Source organism: Lissotriton helveticus, chromosome 4_1 (assembly GCF_964261635.1).
Source record: "Lissotriton helveticus chromosome 4_1, aLisHel1.1, whole genome shotgun sequence".
NCBI classification, from domain to species: domain Eukaryota; kingdom Metazoa; phylum Chordata; class Amphibia; order Caudata; family Salamandridae; genus Lissotriton; species Lissotriton helveticus.
This window is the reverse complement of record NC_136063.1, coordinates 1,901,728,684-1,901,749,644: the sequence shown is the minus strand read 5'-3', so window position 1 is coordinate 1,901,749,644 and position 20,961 is coordinate 1,901,728,684. Positions and strand designations below refer to the sequence as shown.

Below are 20,961 nucleotides of genomic sequence, written 5' to 3'. Positions count from 1 at the left end.
ATTATTTACAACATATTTTAGCGATGATCTGGAAAAGAACCTGCGTGTTCCACCTGATGAACTACTGGAACTTCCATCCTGAAGACATTTCAAGCTAAACAACCTCTTAAGGCTACAATTTACAGACTTAAAGCATACTTTCACCCCTTGTTGAGCCCCACCAGTGACCCCTACATCGGTCGCCCCAACTACTCCGAGCCAGTCCCTGCTCTATCTTCCTGCTCCCTCTCCTGCTCCTTAGGGACGGTTGTCCCCTCCCTGTCACTTTGGGACAGTGTCTCCAGAAGTGCAGTTTTCCAGGAGAGCGCCCAGTTGCTTTCACCACCTCCTTCACCTACTACCTGCCTGCCCTGCTGTTCTGAATCAGGTGTTCCCTGTACTGCTACTTTAGGAGAGTGCCTCCTTTTGCTGACTGTTGTCATTCTACTTGTCTGCCATGCTTCCTTGGAACAGGAAGAACTTTCCCAGTTGCCCTGAGTAAGTGCTACGGCTAGAGAACAAGAATGTCCTCTTGCCTGCCTGTCCTGCTATTTGGTTGTCCTGCTGTCTGCCTGCCCTGCTACCTGCCTGCCTGTCTGCCTACCTCCTCTTCTTCCTTGGAAGACATCTCAAGTGAAAGGATTTTTCCCTAGACAGGTCTCTGTGCTGGTCTGGACTCAGTATTATAGAGTGCAACTCTCTCAAGGAGTTCCCATTTTGTAGCATCTTCATACAGTAACACCGGCAGCGCTATTTTTTTATTTTTATGTTTGTAATTTTGCTCTTTTAATTTATGGAGTACTATTTTAGTGGCAGTTCAACTATTAATTTTGGCTAATTGCTGTCTTTGATGCCAAATCTGCTTAACATTGCCACTCCATGGCAGTTGAACCGCTGCCAGACTTTCAAACATTTCTCTGATGGTGCACTGCATGCACACACTCTTCATGCGCAGCTTTACCTTCATCCTTTGTTTCCCGACATCATCATGGATCCTCCTCCATGTCTGAGCCTCTTGATGTGGTTTCTTCCTTCAGGACGCCCTCCTGCACAGACGTGTCTTGAGCCAGCGCCTAAAACGTACCGCCATTTTGGATTTGTCACAACGTCTCTGCCAACCACGCTTCATTGCCAACCACACATTTGTTGTTGTTAGTCTTCACAGTATCTTTCAGATGGTTTGGCATTGTAGAACATTTCAGGCTTTCTTCTTATACCTTTTACTTTGCCTTTCTGTTCTTCTTACTGCTCACTGCTATTAACTGTTTCCTGGTGTGGCCGGGTTTGTTTGAAGTGTTGCCTACTTATCGTTGCATTGGAGTGCTTTGAGTTTTCTATGCATTTTTACAGTTCAGTGCGGAACCCCCTCCCACACATTCCCCCGCCAGCTAGTGCTGGGGGAAGTGCAGCAGTTCTTGCGTTTTCAGTTGTACTGTGTGGTTTGGTCCCTTACATTCCCAGCCCAGCGTGTGTCGGGGGAAGTTCTGCTGTTCTTGCATGTTGCATGTGCCATGTGGTGTGCCCCCACACATTCCACCCCAGCTTGTCTTGGGGGAAGTGCTTTCGTGCCGAGTGTCCCTCCATGCTGTGTGGTGCCTCCCCACACATTCCACCACAGCGTGCCTTGGGGGGAAGTCTTAAGTTTTGCTTGCTGTCCTGTGTGGTGCCCTACCACAAATCACACCCCAATCAGTGTTGTTGTTGGGGGAACAGTTTTGCCTGCTTACTTTACGTTATTTCAGATTGCTTCTTGCTTTACTTACGTGATTTCAGATTGCTTCTTGCTTTGGTCTGCATTGCATTGTTACTCCCTTGGGTGTGAAGGTTACCTTTGCTGGATTTGTGTTTTCCCCTTGCATATCAGGGTAGTGTTGGGAGTCCTTTTGGTTCTGTGCGAAGCCCCTTTCACACATCAAAACCCAATTTCTTGTTGGGCGAAGTTTTCTATAATTGTGCTTATTACTATGTTCTGTGTGGATATTTTCCACACCTGCTTACTTTTTTTTCCCCATTACTGGTTAGTTTCCTTTCACACTTTCAATGTTGGTTCTCTTGTGCTTCTCGTGTTTGCCTGGCCAGCTTGCACGACCAGAGTACTTGGGTTGGTATGCATTCTGTGGTGTGGGAGTGTTGGGTTGCTTTGTCATAGAGAGGATGGTGTGCATGAGTCATTGCACTTGTGTTATGTTCTCCCTCCTTATTTTCTTTTCTTTGCATGAATGTTTCATCTTTAATTTTTTATGCTATGCTTTAGTAAGTTGTAATCTCATGTATTCTTGCAATGTTTCTTATGCCTTTTGATCCCCTTCTTTTCCGTTGCAAAGAAGGGGGATGTGTTATACTGCTGCTGCTCAGCCAGTGTCTGTGAGAGAGAATGTTGGTGAATGGGATGTTTGTGTGTGTGAGTGTCAGTTGGAGATGGGCTGAACAGCAGTGAGGCTGCTCCAGGTGGGGCTCCCTGTATAACATCTTGCCTGAATAATGAAACATGAAGATGTTAGAAAATAATGCAGTTTTAGTTTTGATTTTAAAAATGAATAACCATTTTTAGGGCTCGGGCCTACGTCACACGAAGTGGGGCGGGGCTTCCGAGCTCTAATGTTATTAAAAAAAAAAAGTTCAGTAAGGGCTGTGGGCTGCCGCATTCCAGAAAGCGCGCGGTTTTTGCGTGTGGTATTCTGCCATGTGAATGGTAATTGGTCCAGGCAAGGCTGTGTTTAAGTAAGGCAGCACGCCATAGGGCTTTGGAATTTTTGCAATGTCCACTTCCTGCATAAAGTGTTCGGACACGCGCAGAAGAATACATAAATCCTCAATTACCAGCTGTCCGAGGTGCCGGTAATTGAAGGCAGATGGTGCTGGGAGCGTGTGCACTGATGTGTTTTTTTTCCCTTGAGCTCTGTGTGCGCGCCGACAAACCCGCGCCTGCTCTTTGACTGAGGTAGGCTAAACAAGCATTGGCAAAGCAAATAGGACTCTCCTATACAAAATCTGTTGGTTTTGTCAGGGATATGTTTAGCCATGTTGTACAGCAGCCTGGCTGCTATGCAGCACAGCTGAAAGTAAAAAAACAAACAAAGTGCTTTGATAAGCACTCGTGCCCACTCACCCGAACTCAAACTTTTAATGTCAAAATAGAAGATCACTTTAATTTACTGCCCTCATAACAGACCCCTTGCAGTAGCTCTCGTTGTCCTCTTACCAGATCCCTTGCATCTTCCCAGCTATTGCCAGATTCCTCACTCGCTCCCTGTCTCGTCACCATGACTCACTCTCTCCACCCTTTCATAAAAAAAACACTCCACCTCGCTTTCCTCTCACTGGGAGCCTCACATTTACTCTCACAGTCCGGTTACCAGATTCCTACTGCCGTTGTACCAGATCACTCATTGTACTATCATTCAGTGTCCTATCATTAGAGACTTGCTTCACCCTAATGTTCATACCAGTTTTTCAAACTCATTCCCAGATCCCTCACTCACTGCCCAAGCAGACACTGGTACATCCTCCTGTGACCAATGTCAACAGTTCCCTTTCACACAAAGCCTTCGCAGATCCCACGCATTCACTTCCCCCTCACACCTTTTCCCACACCTCCTGCTTCTCATACAAGCCTAGCCACTGATTTCTTGCACTAACAGCCTTCTCCTTTTCACGCACACTTCACTCCTGCTTCATTTCCCTTTTATTTTTCTGCCCCAATGCATTTCGTTCACTCATTTAACAGAATTATATTGTTTTTCCCTACAAAGGGAAGGCCTCCTTTACTTTGTAAAGAAGATATGGTTTATCTTGTAAGCAGGTATCTAAAAAAAAATGGGTGCTGCTCTCAGAAATACATTACTTTCAAAATCGCATGTACAAATTGCATGGCCTTTATATACAGAGCTCAGTGTGAACGATGTGGCTTGTACACACCCAACCATACACACCCAACCATACACACCCAACCATACACACCCAACCGCACACACCCACACACCCGCACACAACCGCACACAACCGCACACACCCACACAACCGCACACACACACACACACAACCGCACACACACACACACAACCGCACACACACACAACCGCACACACACAACCGCACACACACAACCGCACACACGCACGCACACACACAACCGCACACACAACCGCATGCCCACGCACACAACCCCACGCACACCACCACCACACACCCGCAGAGTAGTGAGTGCAGAGTAGTGAGGGCAGAGTGCAGAGTAGTGAGGGCAGAGTAGTGAGGGCAGAGTAGTGAGGGCAGAGGGCAGAGTAGTGAGGGCAGCGTAGTGAGGGCAGAGTAGTGAGGGCAGAGTAGGGAGTGCAGAGTAAGGAGTGCAGAGTAGGGAGTGCAGAGTAGGGAGTGCAGAGTAGGGAGTGCAGAGTGCAGAGTAGTGAGGGCAGAGTAGTGAGGGCAGAGTAGTGAGGGCAGAGTGCAGAGTAGGGAGGGCAGAGTGCAGAGTAGTGAGGGCAGAGTAGTGAGGGCAGAGTAGTGAGGGCAGAGTAGTGAGGGCAGAGTAGTGAGTGCAGAGTAGTGAGTGCAGAGTAGGGAGTGCAGAGTAGGGAGTGCAGAGTAGGGAGTGCAGAGTAGTGAGGGCAGAGTAGTGAGTGCAGAGTAGGGAGTGCAGAGTAGGGAGTGCAGAGTAGGGAGTGCAGAGTAGTGAGGGCAGAGTAGTGAGGGCAGAGTAGTGAGGGCAGAGTAGTGAGGGCAGAGTAGTGAGGGCAGAGGGCAGAGTAGTGAGGGCAGAGGGCAGAGTAGTGAGGGCAGAGTAGTGAGGGCAGAGTAGTGAGGGCAGAGTAGGGAGGGCAGAGTAGGGAGGGCCGAGTAGGGAGGGCAGAGTAGGGAGGGCAGAGTAGGGAGTGCAGAGTAGGGAGTGCAGAGTAGGGAGTGCAGAGTAGGGAGAGGAGAAGTGAGTAGTGAGTAGAGTAGTGAGTAGAGTAGTGAGTAGTGAGTAGAGTAGTGAGTAGAGTAGTGAGTAGTGAGTAGAGTAGTGAGTAGTGAGTAGAGTAGTGAGTAGAGTAGTGAGTAGAGTAGTGAGTAGTGAGTAGTGAGTAGAGTAGTGAGTAGTGAGTAGAGTAGTGAGTAGAGTAGTGAGTAGTGAGTAGTGAGTAGAGTAGTGAGTAGTGAGTTGAGTAGTGAGTAGAGTAGTGAGTAGTGAGTTGAGTAGTGAGTAGAGTAGTGAGTAGTGAGTAGAGTAGTGAGTAGTGAGTAGAGTAGTGAGTAGTGAGTAGTGAGTAGAGTAGTGAGTAGAGTAGTGAGTAGTGAGTAGAGTAGTGAGTAGAGTAGTGAGTAGAGTAGTGAGTAGTGAGTGCAGAGTAGTGAGTAGTGAGTAGAGTAGTGAGTAGTGAGTAGTGAGTAGAGTAGTGAGTAGGGTGCAGAGTAGTGAGTAGTGAGTGCAGAGTAGTGAGTAGTGAGTGCAGAGTAGTGAGTAGTGAGTAGAGCAGTGAGTAGTGAGTAGAGCAGTGAGTAGAGTAGTGAGTAGTGAGTGCAGAGTAGTGAGTAGAGTAGTGAGTAGTGAGTAGAGTAGTGAGTAGAGTAGTGAGTAGAGTAGTGAGTAGAGTAGTGAGTAGTGAGTAGAGTAGTGAGTAGTGAGTAGAGTAGTGAGTAGTGAGTAGAGTCGTGAGTAGAGTAGTGAGTAGTGAGTAGAGTAGTGAGTAGTGAGTAGAGTAGTGAGTAGAGTAGTGAGTGCAGAGTAGTGAGTAGTGAGTAGAGTAGTGAGTAGTGAGTAGTGAGTAGAGTAGTGAGTAGAGTGCAGAGTAGTGAGTAGTGAGTGCAGAGTAGTGAGTAGTGAGTGCAGAGTAGTGAGTAGTGAGTAGAGCAGTGAGTAGTGAGTAGAGCAGTGAGTAGAGTAGTGAGTAGTGAGTGCAGAGTAGTGAGTAGAGTAGTGAGTAGTGAGTAGAGTAGTGAGTAGAGTAGTGAGTAGAGTAGTGAGTAGAGTAGTGAGTAGTGAGTGCAGAGTAGTGAGTGCAGAGTAGTGAGTAGAGTAGTGAGTAGAGTAGTGAGTAGTTAGTGCAGAGTAGTGAGTAGAGTAGTGAGTAGTGAGTAGAGTAGTGAGTAGAGTAGTGAGTAGAGTAGTGAGTAGAGTAGTGAGTAGTGAGTGCAGAGTAGTGAGTAGAGCAGTGAGTAGTGAGTAGAGCAGTGAGTAGAGTAGTGAGTAGTGAGTGCAGAGTAGTGAGTAGAGTAGTGAGTAGTGAGTAGAGTAGTGAGTAGAGTAGTGAGTAGTGAGTAGAGTAGTGAGTAGTGAGTAGAGTAGTGAGTAGAGTAGTGAGTAGTGAGTAGAGTAGTGAGTAGTGAGTAGAGTAGTGAGTAGAGTAGTGAGTAGAGTAGTGAGTAGTGAGTACAGAGTAGTGAGTAGAGTAGTGAGTAGTGAGTAGTGAGTAGAGTAGTGAGTAGAGTGCAGAGTAGTGAGTAGTGAGTGCAGAGTAGTGAGTAGTGAGTGCAGAGTAGTGAGTAGTGAGTAGAGCAGTGAGTAGAGTAGTGAGTAGTGAGTGCAGAGTAGTGAGTAGAGTAGTGAGTAGTGAGTAGAGTAGTGAGTAGAGTAGTGAGTAGAGTAGTGAGTAGAGTAGAGAGTAGAGTAGTGAGTAGTGAGTGCAGAGTAGTGAGTAGTGAGTGCAGAGTAGTGAGTAGAGTAGTGAGTAGAGTAGTGAGTAGAGTAGTGAGTAGTTAGTGCAGAGTAGTGAGTAGAGTAGTGAGTAGTGAGTAGAGTAGTGAGTAGAGTAGTGAGTAGAGTAGTGAGTAGTGAGTGCAGAGTAGTGAGTAGTGAGTAGAGTAGTGAGTAGAGTAGTGAGTAGTGAGTAGAGTAGTGAGTAGAGTAGTGAGTAGTGAGTAGAGTAGTGAGTAGAGTAGTGAGTAGTGAGTAGAGTAGTGAGTAGAGTAGTGAGTAGTGAGTGCAGAGTAGTGAGTAGAGTAGTGAGTAGAACAGTGAGTAGAGTAGTGAGTGCAGAGTAGTGAGTAGAGTAGTGAGTAGTGAGTAGAGTAGTGAGTAGAGTAGTGAGTAGAGTAGTGAGTAGAGTAGTGAGTAGTGAGTGCAGAGTAGTGAGTAGTGAGTGCAGAGTAGTGAGTAGTGAGTAGAGTAGTGAGTAGAGTAGTGAGTAGAGTAGTGAGTAGTGAGTGCAGAGTAGTGAGTAGTGAGTGCAGAGTAGTGAGTAGAGTAGTGAGTAGAGTAGTGAGTAGAGTAGTGAGTAGTGAGTAGTGAGTAGAGTAGTGAGTAGTGAGTGCAGAGTAGTGAGTAGTGAGTGCAGAGTAGTGAGTAGAGTAGTGAGTAGAGTAGTGAGTAGTGAGTAGAGTAGTGAGTAGTGAGTAGAGTAGTGAGTAGAGTAGTGAGTAGAGTAGTGAGTAGAGTAGTGAGTAGTGAGTGCAGAGTAGTGAGTAGTGAGTAGAGTAGTGAGTAGAGTAGTGAGTAGTGAGTGCAGAGTAGTGAGTAGTGAGTAGAGTAGTGAGTAGAGTAGTGAGTAGTGAGTGCAGAGTAGTGAGTAGAGTAGTGAGTAGAGTAGAGTAGTGAGTAGAGTAGTGAGGTGAGTAGTGAGTAGAGTAGTGAGGTGAGTAGTGAGTAGAGTAGTGAGTAGAGTAGTGAGTAGAGTAGTGAGTAGAGTAGTGAGTAGAGTAGTGTGTAGAGTAGTGTGTAGAGTAGTGAGTGCAGAGTAGTGAGTAGAGTAGTGAGTGCAGAGTAGTGAGTAGTGAGTGCAGAGTAGTGAGTTGAGTAGTGAGTAGAGTAGTGAGTAGAGTAGTGAGTAGTGAGTGCAGAGTAGTGAGTAGAGTAGTGAGTAGAGTAGTGAGTAGTGAGTGCAGAGTAGTGAGTGCAGAGTAGTGAGTAGAATAGTGAGTAGAGTAGTGAGTAGTGAGTAGAGTAGTGAGTGCAGAGTAGTGAGTAGAGTAGTGAGTTGTGAGTGCAGAGTAGTGAGTAGAGTAGTGAGTAGTGAGTAGAGTAGTGAGTAGTGAGTAGAGTAGTGAGTAGAGTAGTGAGTAGAGTAGTGAGTGCAGAGTAGTGAGTAGAGTAGTGAGTAGAGTAGTGAGTAGTGAGTAGAGTAGTGAGTATGGAGTGCAGAGTTGTGAGTAGTGAGTAGAGTAGTGAGTAGTGAGTAGAGTAGTGAGTAGAGTAGAGTAGTGAGTGCAGAGTAGTGAGTAGAGTAGTGAGTAGAGTAGTGAGTAGTGAGTAGAGTAGTGAGTAGAGTAGTGAGTAGTGAGTATAGTGAGTAGAGTAGTGAGTAGAGTAGTGAGTATAGTGAGTTGAGTAGTGAGTAGAGTAGTGAGTAGAGTAGTGTGCAGAGTAGTGAGTAGTGAGTGCAGAGTAGTGAGTAGAGTAGTGAGTAGAGTAGTGAGTAGAGTAGTGAGGTGAGTAGTGAGTAGAGTAGTGAGTAGTGAGCAGAGTAGTGAGTAGTGAGTGCAGAGTAGTGAGTAGTGAGTAGAGTAGTGAGTAGTGAGTAGAAAGTAGTGAGTAGAGTAGTGAGTAGAGTAGTGAGTAGTGAGTAGAGTAGTGGGTAGAGTAGTGAGTAGAGTAGTGAGTAGAGTAGTGAGTAGAGTAGTGAGTAGAGTAGTGAGTAGAGTAGTGAGTGCAGAGTAGTGAGTAGTGAGTAGAGTAGTGAGTAGAGTAGTGAGTAGTGAGTGCAGAGTAGTGAGTAGAGTAGTGAGTAGTGAGTAGAGTAGTGAGTAGAGTAGTGATGTGAGTAGAGTAGTGAGTAAAGTAGTGAGTGCAGAGTAGTGAGTAGAGAAGTGAGTAGTGAGTAGAGTAGTGAGTAGTGAGTAGAGTAATGAGTAGAGTAGTGAGTAGTGAGTAGAGTAGTGAGTAGTGAGTAGAGTAGTGAGTAGTGAGTAGAGTAGTGAGTGCAGAGTAGTGAGTAGTGAGTAGAGTAGTGAGTAGAGTAGTGAGTAGTGAGTGCAGAGTAGTGAGTAGAGTAGTGAGTAGTGAGTAGAGTAGTGAGTAGAGTAGTGAGGTGAGTAGAGTAGTCAGTAAAGTAGTGAGTGCAGAGTAGTGAGTAGAGAAGTGAGTAGTGAGTAGAGTAGTGAGTAGTGAGTAGAGTAGTGAGTAGTGAGTAGAGAGTAAAGTAGTGAGTGCAGAGTAGTGAGTAGAGAAGTGAGTAGTGAGTAGAGTAGTGAGTAGTGAGTGCAGAGTAGTGAGTGGAGAGTAGTGAGTAGAGTAGTGAGTAGTGAGCAGAGTAGTGAGTAGTGAGTGCAGAGTAGTGAGTAGAGTAGTGAGTAGAGTAGTGAGTAGAGTAGTGAGTAGTGAGTAGAGTAGTGAGTAGTGAGTGCAGAGTAGTGAGTAGTGAGTAGAGTAGAGTAGTGAGTAGGACATCACAGGCAGCAGCTGTGCAAGCTTCTTACACTCACAAGGAGACCACAGGCAGCTGAGTTGCAAGCTTCTCCCACTCACAAGAAGGACATCACAAGCAGCAGCGGTGCAAGCTTCTCACACTCACAAGAAGGACATCACAAACAGCTGCGGTGCAAGCTTCTCACACTCACAAGGAGACCACAGGCAGCTGAGGTGCAAGCTTCTCCCACTCACAAGAAGGACATCACAAGCAGCAGCGGTGCAAGCTTCTCACACTCACAAGAACGACATCACAGGCAGCAGCAGTGCAAGCTACTTACACTCACAAGGAGACGACAGACAGCAGAGGTGCAAGCTTCTCACACTCGCAAGAACGACATCACAAGCAGCAGTGGTGCAAGCTTCCCTTACACACTCACAGCAGGTACTGTGCCAAGGCAGCAGCAGCAACAGAGCAAGAGTCCCTTACAAAGAACAGGCACAGCACAGAGATGCACAATGCAATCTTCTCATACTCACAGGCAGCAGCGGTGCAAGCTTCTCACACTCACACGAAGGACATCACAGGCAGCAGCTGTGCAAGCTTCTCACACTCACAAGGAGACCACAGGCAGCTGAGGTGCAAGCTTCTCCCACTCACAAGAAGGACATCACAAGCAGCAGTGGTGCAAGCTTCTCACACTCACAAGAACGACATCACAGGCAGCAGCAGTGCAAGCTTCTTACACTCACAAGGAGACCACAGGCAGCTGAGGTGCAAGCTTCTCCCACTCACAAGAAGGACATCACAAGCAGCAGCGGTGCAAGCTTCCCTCACACACTCACAGCAGGTACTGTGCCATGGCAGCAGCAGCAACAGAGCAAGAGTCCCTTATAAAGAACAGGCACAGCACAGAGATGCACAATGCAATCTTCTCATACTCACAGGCAGCAGCTGTGCAAGCTTCTCACACTCACAAGAACGACATCACAGGCAGCAGCAGTGCAAGCTTTTTACACTCACAAGAAGGACATCACAGGCAGCAGAGGTGCAAGCTTCTTACACTCACAAGGAGACCACAGGCAGCAGAGGTGCAAGCTTCTTACACTCACAAGGAGACCACAGGCAGCAGAGGTGCAAGCTTCTCACACTCACAAGAAGGACAACACAGGCAGTAACGGTGCAATATTCTCACACTCACAAGGAGATCACTGGCAGTACACACCACATGAACACACTCCATAACACATAGCAACAATACATTGGCATTTACAATGCCATTAGCTCAAACTCAAATAAATCCGAGCCCAATTGCATTTCTAATGCTTGTTAAAATTGCACTGTACTCTGAAGCTGTCAGGACATTAACCCTGTTGTAAATGGGATTTTAAGAATGAATTACGATTTTTAAAATTGCACCATTCACTCCTACCTGATTGCACTTGTCACTTTGAATTTGCCTCTGTCTTGACGCTCCCGAGCCCCGTTCCGCCACGCCTTGTGCCGTTTGAGCGGAGGGCTAGAGGGAGGAAAGTCCGACTTCCGCCGGCACCGCGTGCACCACTTCCAGGAGGGTAGCGCTCTAGTCCTGGAGTGCCCCACTCTACATAAGTGGCAAGCCAAGCGCACGCGCAGCGGACGCGCGCAGCGGGCGGCAGCGGGCGGCAGCGCGCCAAAGGCAAGCAGGTCCGCGGCCATCCGCGACCAGGGATGATACCCCCTGCTCTGTTCTCCGGGATACCATCTGCCCGCATCAGGTATGACTCTATGGCCCTCAGCAATCTAAAGCCCCCAATTGAGGCTTTATGCCTCCACGCCATGTGTCTGATTAATGCCACTAAGAGCTGCTCCAATTGCCACTTTGAACTTAGACCCTCTCCAACACCGGCGGAGAACCTCCAACCACCTATCAAAATGTTTCTCCTAAACTGTCGATCTTTGAGCAAGCATGCAATAGAAATAGCGCTTCTCCTAGAAAACCTCAACCCGGACGCCATATTTCTAACGGAAACCTGGCTAAAGGATGAGGGAGATCCGGACACCAGCTAAATATCTCAGCTTGATTATGTACTGCAGAGGGTTGATAGGAATGGGGGAAGAGGAGGAGGGATTGGGATAATATTCAGGGACCGCTACCATTGTAGATGTTCCCCAGCTGAAGTCCCCGATTGTGAAAGCATGAGCTTTGCCTTACAATTTTCCCCCACCTCGACCTTTTCAGGATTATTACTATACCGTCCCCCGGGACAAATAGGCAAATTCATGGACTCTCTCCCCTCTCATGCTGCAGAATTAGCCCTAGCTACATCTAACTTCACGGTGCTGGGGGACATAAACATCCATTTGGATGATTATTCGGACCACCAAGCAAAGGCCTTCCTGAATAATCTAGCAGCCCTTCAAATTATCCAGAGGGGTTTTGAACCCACGCATAATAAAGGCCACCTACTGGATGCCGTTCTAAGCAACGATCATAGGCTTCACGTAGGCGTGCCAACACCCCTCCCTTGGACTGATCATCTTTTGGTTCCATTAGCATGGGAGAACATGAGTCCCCCCATGGCCCCTCCCCGTGCCATTCTAATGGGAAGGAATTGGTCAAAGGTATCAGGAGACCAATGGACTGGCTCCCTCGCCGCAAGCCAGCCTCTAATAGGGGATGACTCAGATACACTTAACAAGCACTTCAATGAATGGATACAATCATCACTGGATTTGGTGGCCCCTGTGCAGCTTCTTAAGGAGAAAACCAAGGCCAAATAAGCACCATGGTATACCCCCAGACTAAAGGAGCTAAAGCAAAGCTGTAGGAAATCAGAGAGGACGTGGAGACGTTCACTCAGGGTGCAAGATAGGAGCTACTACCGAGAATCTATCAAAATATATAAGGCCGAAATTACACTGGCCCAATCGGTGTTCTATGAACAAAAAATAAGGATGGCAGCCAACGCCCCGAGAGAAAATTTTCGGATTGCCAAATCGTTGATTAGCACCCCACCTAGTCCCCCGGACCCGAAAGAAGCCCAAAGCCGCTGCGACAAGCAGGCAGAGTACTTCTTACAAAAGATCCAATCCATTTCCCTTTCCTTCATTCCCAACTAACAGAATTTCCGGGACGCAGATAATATCTCTACTAAATCCAACTGCCAGCTAGCAGAATTCCCACTGCTTAATGAAGACTCCTTGAATGCTTTAATGCTAAAAGTGCTATCGGGGTCTCCCACCCATCCTGCTCCCCCGCGCCATCTATTGAAGGTTGCAGATATTATCAGGCCAACTATTCTAAATACTCTGAATGCCTCCATTACTACAGGAACCGTACCAAAAGCATGGAAATGTGCTCAAGTCAGGGCACTATTGAAAAAACCCAACCTCGATCCAGCAAACATGGCTAACTTTCGCCCAATTTCCCTCCTCCCCTGGATAAGTAAGTTATTTGAGAGACACATTAATTCCATCCTGGTGGATTATTTGGAAACCAATCATCTACTCCACGACTCTCAAGCAGGCTTCCGTCCTAAACTGGGGACAGAAGCTGCTCTGATGAAAGTAACAGAGCTAGCCCGGAAGCACATGGATCAAGGTGGCACCACGGCAATTATGCTGTTAGACCTGAGTGCCGCCTTTGACACCGTGAACCACAACATCTTAATCTCTCGATTAAAACATCTTGGAGTGGCGGGTCAGGCTATTGATTGGCTACAGTCCTTCTTAGGGGACCGGGTGTTTCAGGTGTCTGAGGGTGCCACTCAATCCAAAGTCTGGCCCCTCAATCGGGGTGTGCCTCAGGGCGCCTCCTTGAGCCCCACGCTTTTCAATATATATATGGAACCTCTAGCAGAGATTGTCCGTCCCTGTGGCTTTGATATTATAACCTACGCAGATGACACCCAATTAGTGGTGGCTCTGAATCAGCTAGGGGGCACGCCCAATAATTTGGGCAACTGCCTAGTGGCAATAACTAAATGGATGGCCCTATCCCATTTAAAACTGAATGGGGAAAAAACAGAGCTGATGTTCCTGGGCAAATCAGTTGTCCCGAGACCCACTATAGAATGGCCGACCTGCATGGGTATCCCACCAGAACCAAAGGATCGGTTCAAGAGTCTGGGAGTCTGGCTAGATGACACCCTAAGCTTCAATCAGCAAGCCACCAAACTCTCTGCCACATGTTTTGGGCTGATGCGAATGCTGAGGAAAATCCTGCCTCTTCTCCCTTCCCAAGCTCGAAGGATAATGGTCCAGGCCATCATCCTGTCCCGCCTTGACTACGGGAACGCCCTCTATTTAGGCGCTCCTGTCAGTACTCATAAAAAACTTCCGGTAACCCAGAATGCGGCTGCACGCCTTCTCCTTGGACTTTCTCGAAGACATTCAGGCACTGCCGCCTTGAGGAAACTACACTGGCTGCCCATTCAGGCCAGGGTAAAATTCAAGGCGATGTGTATAACGCACAAAGCTATGTGGAAAATAGCCCCCCCAATGATCTGTTCCTTAGTGACCCCCTACCAGCCACGGGGATCATTGCGCTGTGGCTCAACCTTTCAGGCCTCTATTAAGAAAATTAAACATGCTAGATGTGGAGGCCTTCTCTTGGAATGCGGCCTCTGTCTGGAACTCCTTGCCAATCACTTTGCGCAGTGAACCTGACATCCTAAAATTCCGTAAGAATTTGAAAACACTTCTTTTCCGCTAATCCTCAGCTGGTGGTTATCGAGTCCCATCCGTCCTCAGCGCTACGATGCCTCCGGGTAGTAATGCGCTTTATAAAACCCCTATTTCATTTCATTTAATTTCATACCACCTGAAATGGACATTACTTTATTTACAACATACATTTCAGGTCATCGCTCCCTCATTCAACTCTCTGTACTGAGTCCGACCCTATTTAATATCTACGTTTGTCCACTGGCCTTGTTGGCACACACTCGTAACATACAGTTGGTATGTTATGTGGACGATACGCAACTGATCTTTTCTTGTACCAAAGACTCCAGCCAGGACTTGATAAAATTTCAGGAGGATCTACCAACCATAGCGGGCTGGATGGAGGCGAACTGTCTTCAGCAGGGCTTTAAGTGGGATGAAAAAACTGGCGGGTCTCTCAAGGGGCGTGGCCAATGTAATTAAGGGTGTGGCTTAAAAACACGTAAGTTAAAAGTCTGTGCTTAGCATTGTGTTCCACCCAACTGGTATTTTATTGTTTCTGTCATTGAATCCAGATATATGATACAACAAGTAACATCATACTTGCAACAAGTCAGGACTATTGGCTTTGTCAATGGTTGTTAGTTGCATAAGATATGTAAGCAGCAACTATGGCTTGTATATAGTATTGTAAAAGCTTCCAAGTAAAGCCCTGGAGACACCACGACAATGTTGCTGCTCCTTAGTTCTGAAAAGAGAAGAGTAATCCAGAGAGAAACTGACTCTCTTTAAAGGATTTCCCTTCCCCCTATAACGCTCGAAAAAACACAGACCTCCTGTGCCACGGCACAAAACAGAGCCCGACAGAGACCCGTTTCGAGGCCTCTGTAAAAAAACTGCTGGTACTCAGACCCGGTGAGACCCTGCCCACTTAAAGTCCTGGTCTTCAGGTAAATTAATTCAAAACTGAGATCCTCTTGCTTGGCAGAGACTCACATCGGTGGGGCAACAACTGGTGGCCACCAATGTTGGGTAATCCCCCTATGCCCAAAGCTGTGGTAAAAAATCTCGCCATACGGCTGGATATTGCACTCTCATTTGAGGAGCATGCTAAGTTTGTGGCAGGTACCTGTTTTGGTATTTTGCGCGGACTTAAAATAAACCCGTCTTGGGTCTGTTTGACCCTCACACGCGCCAGCTGGTTGTGCAAGCCATGATCTTGGCTAAGCTAGATTATTGTAACAGCCTCATGTCAGGTGCTAACAAATCTGTGATAAATAGGCTCCAACGTACCATGAATGCGGCAGCCCGCACTTTATTTGCACTGCCTAAGTATAGCTCAGTCTCAGGGGTGCTGCGCCGACTCCACTGGCTTCTCGTGGAGAAAAGAGTCAGGTTCAAGGCACTTTGTGTTATTCAAAGAGTTTTGACTGGCTCCGCCCGGTGACCCTCAGAAACCTGGCCACCACTATGCTCCCTCCCGTGCTCTGCGAATTTACATCGTTTCCGTAGAGCCGGAGGCCGTTCTTTCAAGGTGTTAGCTCCTACCTTATGGAACTCGTTGCCTCTCGCTATCAGGAACCTTACCAATCTCTTGGTGTTTGAAAGGCAGTAAAGACTATTTCAGTTGCTTAATTATCTCATTCTTCTCTCTCCCTGCTCTTTAGCGCAGGGTCGTCCTTTTGCTGGGACTGCCACGTGCTTTATAAATCGCATAACATAACACTATATCAAGCACAGTAAAATTTTTGTAGCATCTGTGTATACATTTTTAAATATGCGATTCGACATAATTGTTGTTGTATTTTAAATTGTACAATGAATTAAAATTGTATATAAATGTATTTGCCTTTAAGGTATTTGACCGAAATAAAGTGTTTGAAACTGTAAACTGACAATATTAGAGTTTGCAGAGATGACCGCTATGGTGTGGTAGAAACCGAATGAGCCACTGCCAGTGTTTTCAGGGAAAGTTGTGAAAGAAAGATTTTACAGGCATGAGCTGACAAAGAGTTTCAGAGCAAGTGTTGAAAACTGGATTAGAGGAAAGGGAACTTCTAATGTGATGTTTATCTCTCTTGAAGACTGACGAATGTACAGAGAAGGTCAAGAGTGGCTTGCAGAAAGATTAGCATGAGCATGCTAGAACAAACAAAGGCTCTGCCTCCTACACAGTGCCAAGGGAAGGGACACTGCTCTGATCCACGGACCTTGCCTGGAGTGACATCTGCATTGTGTGCACGGAATTACACTTCTTCTATTTGCAATACGTTTAAAGATGGTTGTTTACCCCAAAAAGCTATGGCCTAACCCCTGTTGGTGTATGTGGTCTCTCCTAAAGTTCATACCTGATTCTGGTCACTGAATAGCTTAAACCTGGCCGTGCAGCCATGATAAATATATATGAGACAAACATCTGAGTAGACTTGCAGTTTCTTGCAGATGACTTTACCCTTTGCTCTCTCTTTCGAAGACCATTGGTAGGTGACCTTAATACCAAGCAGTAATGGATCAATAAACCCTATTAGCTTCCAGTTTTGGGATGGAAAGATTGGAAATTTCTGTCCACTCCCAGCAGTTTTGGAACTTGTTTATTTTTTATTCCAATGACTCTCTTAGAAGCAATATTCTAAGGCCAAAAAAGATAATTACCTTCTGGATAAAGTGTAAGATCCTAATGACTACGACTAAGAATTTTTTTTTTGAAGTAAATCCATGAACAAACCAAAGAGGAAGTAACTCCTCTAAGAAATCAACTATACTTTATTGAAGTATTATTTGAAAGTCCATAGTCCATAGTCCATGCACGTTCCTTTCAGTACAAAAGTTTATCGTTAAGCAAGAGTTGAACATTACAAAGGCAAGAAACCTTTGAATGAGACAGGTCTGCCCCTTCTTGAAACAAAGCTGTGTTATTAACCCAATCGTACAAAAACACATGTTTGCATCAAACATGTGAATATCTATGCCTTCCTACATTTGGATAGCTAAATTCAATGCTGCTAAAGGTCCATATGATGGCCTAGGTACTTTCAGGAATAGCCATTTTCGATAACAGAGGTTACTGCTATGCTTATGTGCGAATTTCAACAATTATTTCAAATAATCCCCACATAATTAGTTTACGTCTAACACTAGGTTGAAAGTAAAGATGTAACATTATGCACAGTAGCAATAAGAAGAGTACAATAACAATAGCTATCCCTTGCCATACAGACTACTCCAGAAATCGATATTTGACAAAATGACCAGAATGTGCATACATGCTTAATTGGAATGAAAAAAAAATTTACGCTCTCAAACTATTTGAGATATTTTACAACATGAATGTATTTAAATGTAACTGTCATCCATTTAATACATGAAAAATTCAAAATGTGGTGTATCAGTTTTGCCATTTTTTGAGATACTACTGATGACTTCCTCTTTACATCTTTCAATTCAGCTGCTTACCGTATTTCTAAAATGTATGCTCTCTTGTTTTACACTTTAAGGCAAAATAATATTCTTCTATATGATATTCCATTATTCCATATATGCATTTGTATAAGCTGAAACAAATCAGACTCATGACCTTCACGGATTGCAAATATTTTGTGTGTGGGTGTTAATGGGAGTGTGTATCTATGCAATAAACAATTTCCTATTTATGGATAAACTGAAATGTAAACCCTCAAAAAACCCACCTCACTATAGTAGACATCCATCATTCCAGTGTCCTCCTTCATAGCAGCTTCCTCATCTATGTTTGGGGTAATTTTCTTAAAAGCAGAACATCCACTGGGAAACAACTCTAAGGAGGAAAACAATACTTATTGGTAAGTTTTACATCATTATAACATCACTAATTATACTTGTTTAAATATAACTGCTAGAAACTGGGTTACTGGTTAACTAGGGTGTGAGACCTGGTCAAGCTGCAACCAAAGTCCTAGTCAGGGTAAGCCACAGCCATCCCCAAATTAACCTGTGCTGAACCCCCTGGTAACCACCACAGAAAAAGATTCCCACACAGGTTAGTAAAATGAAGCTTAATTTAACAAATAAAACAAAACCACAATGACAAAAACACAATTAATAGAACCGGAGATATTGAATGTTTTCGTTTTTAGTTAAAATAGCTTAAAAAGCAGAAAGCGCAAACTGGGGATATAAGGTTGCCCCGGAACTTTACAGAGTCACAAGTTCAGGCTGACAGTGATGGAGCATGGGCTACAGGAACCCAGTTAGACCTGTTGAAGAAAGCACCCTAAATCCTGGTTGCTGAGCGTTGCGTGGATCTGTGTTGAAGAAGCGCTGCACAGCCAAAGTGATGCGTTGGTTCCGAGATGGGACAAGATTTCAGTGAAAGGTCATGTTGCAACATTGTTGGGGATCCTGTTGACAGGGCATGCAATGCAAAGTACGGCATTGGGATGCAGTGTGCAGCTAGTGACGTTGGTTCTATTGAGCTGCGAGGCTGTGATGTGGAGTCTGTCGTCATCATAAATAATAAATAATAATATCCACATTTGTAAAGCGCACAATCACCCGTTAGGGTCTCTAGGCGCTGGGGGCCGTCAGGAAGATTAAGCAAGCTATTGCCCAGAGTCACATGGTGCTGGGCTAATCTGCCGCCGGTGCCGGGAATCGAACCGTGATCCCCAGATTCCGGAGTCAGTCGCCCTGGCCGCGGCACCACACCTCTTCCCCATCATACAGACTGCTGTCAATGAGAGTTATGAAGATATGGGCTGTGGATGTTCCACACCATCAGGGCGATGCACGGGTTCTGAGGACTCTGGGGGGTGACACGAGTCTTTGCGACAGGTCTAGTTCACACAGTAGTGGCAATGCCTCTGTCCTGCTCAGGGATGTGCCGCTCAACCAAGGAGATGCATCAGTCCTGCTCTGGGATGTGCCATTCAGCAGAAAAATGCATTGGTCATATTGGCAAGCACCTTGGGCCTACTTCCAGTGGTCCAGGACTGGGGTAGCACCACTTGGCAGGATATACTCACAGATGACAGAGTTCAGGTGCATGGTTGTTGGAAGCCTGTTATGTCTCTGAGGCTTCAGCTCAAGAGGCCAGCCAACTAGCCTTTGGAATCTCTCTGGGGTCAAGAGATGCAGGTCCAGTCCTTCTCACCCAGAGAATATGGCAGCAGGCAGCAGATCGGCACAGGAAAGCAGGAGTCTAGCTGAGTGACAGTCCTTTAGCAGCACAGGAGTTCTTAACCTGGCACTTTATCCACAAGTCCAGAAGTGCAATGAAGTGGTGGTGTCTACGGTCCATCTGTTATACACAGTTGCACCTTTGAAGTGGGTAGAAGATTCTAGGGGCATGCCTTTGAAGCACACAGATGCTCTGCCTTCCCTGCCCTGGCTCCAGACTAACTACAGGGGGTATAAAGCCTTTTGTGTAGAGACAGGTCACAACCTATTCAGGTGTATGTGAGGCTGGGCCCAGCTCCTCTCTTTCATTCTGCCAGTGAGGGCTAACTCAGTCACACTTAAGCTCCTGTTGTGTGTGGCTGTCTAGGAGGAATACACAAATGCCCAACTGGCACTCACACCCAATTATGTGACCCAAAGCAAGGCAGTAGGCATTAAATGGCTAAGGGAAGAAAATGCCAACTTTCTAAAAGTGGCAGTTTTAGAATTGCAATTTAAAATCCGGCTTCACCATAAATTAGGATTTTAAATTGCAATTGCAGAGACACAAAACATGAAGCGGTTAGCTGTTCCCATTTGGAAATTGCACTTATAAAATGTAATAAGGTCATTCTAATGTTATCCTATGAGAGAGGTAGGTTTGAAGGCAAAAAATTAGGGGAATATCACGCCAAATATGCCAGGTTTAACAGTAGTTACATAAAAATGTATAGTTCAATGTTGCAATGAGAGCAGAGAAGGTGAATGAAACTATTATTATGCGTCACTTTCCATTACACTGATATTTTTTAGGAGCCTGCTTCTCTCTGAAATATATTTTCAATGAAATCTGTGAAATTAAAAAAGTTGCCGCTGGCAGGTAGAGTTTTAGGAACTAATGCTGGATTGAGGTAGCTGGAAAACTCTTTTCTAAGTGCTGCCAGATTGCAAAATATATCTTATTGAAAAGCAAACTCACACAGCAATCATTTAATCCTTATTAACCAATATTTTTTACTTTTACATACATTTTATGGTCAGCTCAATCCATCCTTTGTCTTTACCACTTACAACTGTGCGGGTGAAGTTCAAATTATGCTTTTATGTAATTGAGATCAAGCCAGCAATGGCTCCTTTGCGTTACCCTCCCACTTCCAGCAGCTAAAGAAAAGAAAACTAAAATGATAATAAACCGTGTTATATTATTGCTTTTTTTGGTGTCTGGAGTCTTAGGGGCCAGGGGGATAACAGGCACCCACGGGGAGTGGTATTCACTGATATCAGTGCACATGACAGTTTGGTTGGCCGTCTCAGGCCGGCCAAACAGTTAAGCGCACTTTGCATGTTCTCCACGCAGGCTGCACTACAGCCTGGGTGGAGAACATGCCTGAGCTCCCAGTCTCTGCCTGAGCGCCGAACCACAGCGTTCAGACCAATCCCAACTCTGCGCTGCAGTGTTGTGATTGGCTCAGGGGAGCCTCTGTGCTTCCTGCTTCCCGCCAGAGCAGAGCGAAGATGAGGAGGGACAACGAGAAGAGACACAGCGGCAAGGAGGTACAGTTATTTTTCATTTTTTTACTACCCCCTCCCCGTTGCCCCTCCCCCAATCTGTGCCAGCCGCCACTGGTTCAAAAAATTGCAGCTACCGCTCTTTGAGCATGGGTTACAGCAGTGACACACTGTATGAGTGATAGCTGTACAAGGTTCAATATCAGTAAAACATAGATCCTGCAGAAACATCAATGATGGCATCATGCTTGAGAAAACTGTTTCTCGTGCGTGGCAGGAGACTATCATTAACACCCCAAGCCAATGCCACTGCTAACTGATGTATTTTTCATTTGAAGGTTTCTGGGGAGGTCAAACTTACTGTCACAATCTCCATGGCCATCTCCCACATTAATTTTTGTCATTTCCATTCGTTTGCTGCCTGCAGTGAATACAT

General features: G+C 45.9%; 1 protein-coding gene across 2 annotated transcripts in view; it reads right to left on the bottom strand.

The window, feature by feature from the left end:
• The window catches only part of DOCK11 (dedicator of cytokinesis 11), a 1,219,508-nt gene that overhangs the window by 201,180 nt on the left and 997,367 nt on the right, over positions 1-20,961 (bottom strand). For both annotated transcript variants that reach the window (XM_078688544.1, XM_078688546.1), the window contains one exon: positions 17,570-17,676. In XM_078688544.1, the coding sequence (XP_078544670.1) occupies positions 17,570-17,676 (107 nt within the window). The remainder of the gene's footprint in view (positions 1-17,569; positions 17,677-20,961) is intronic.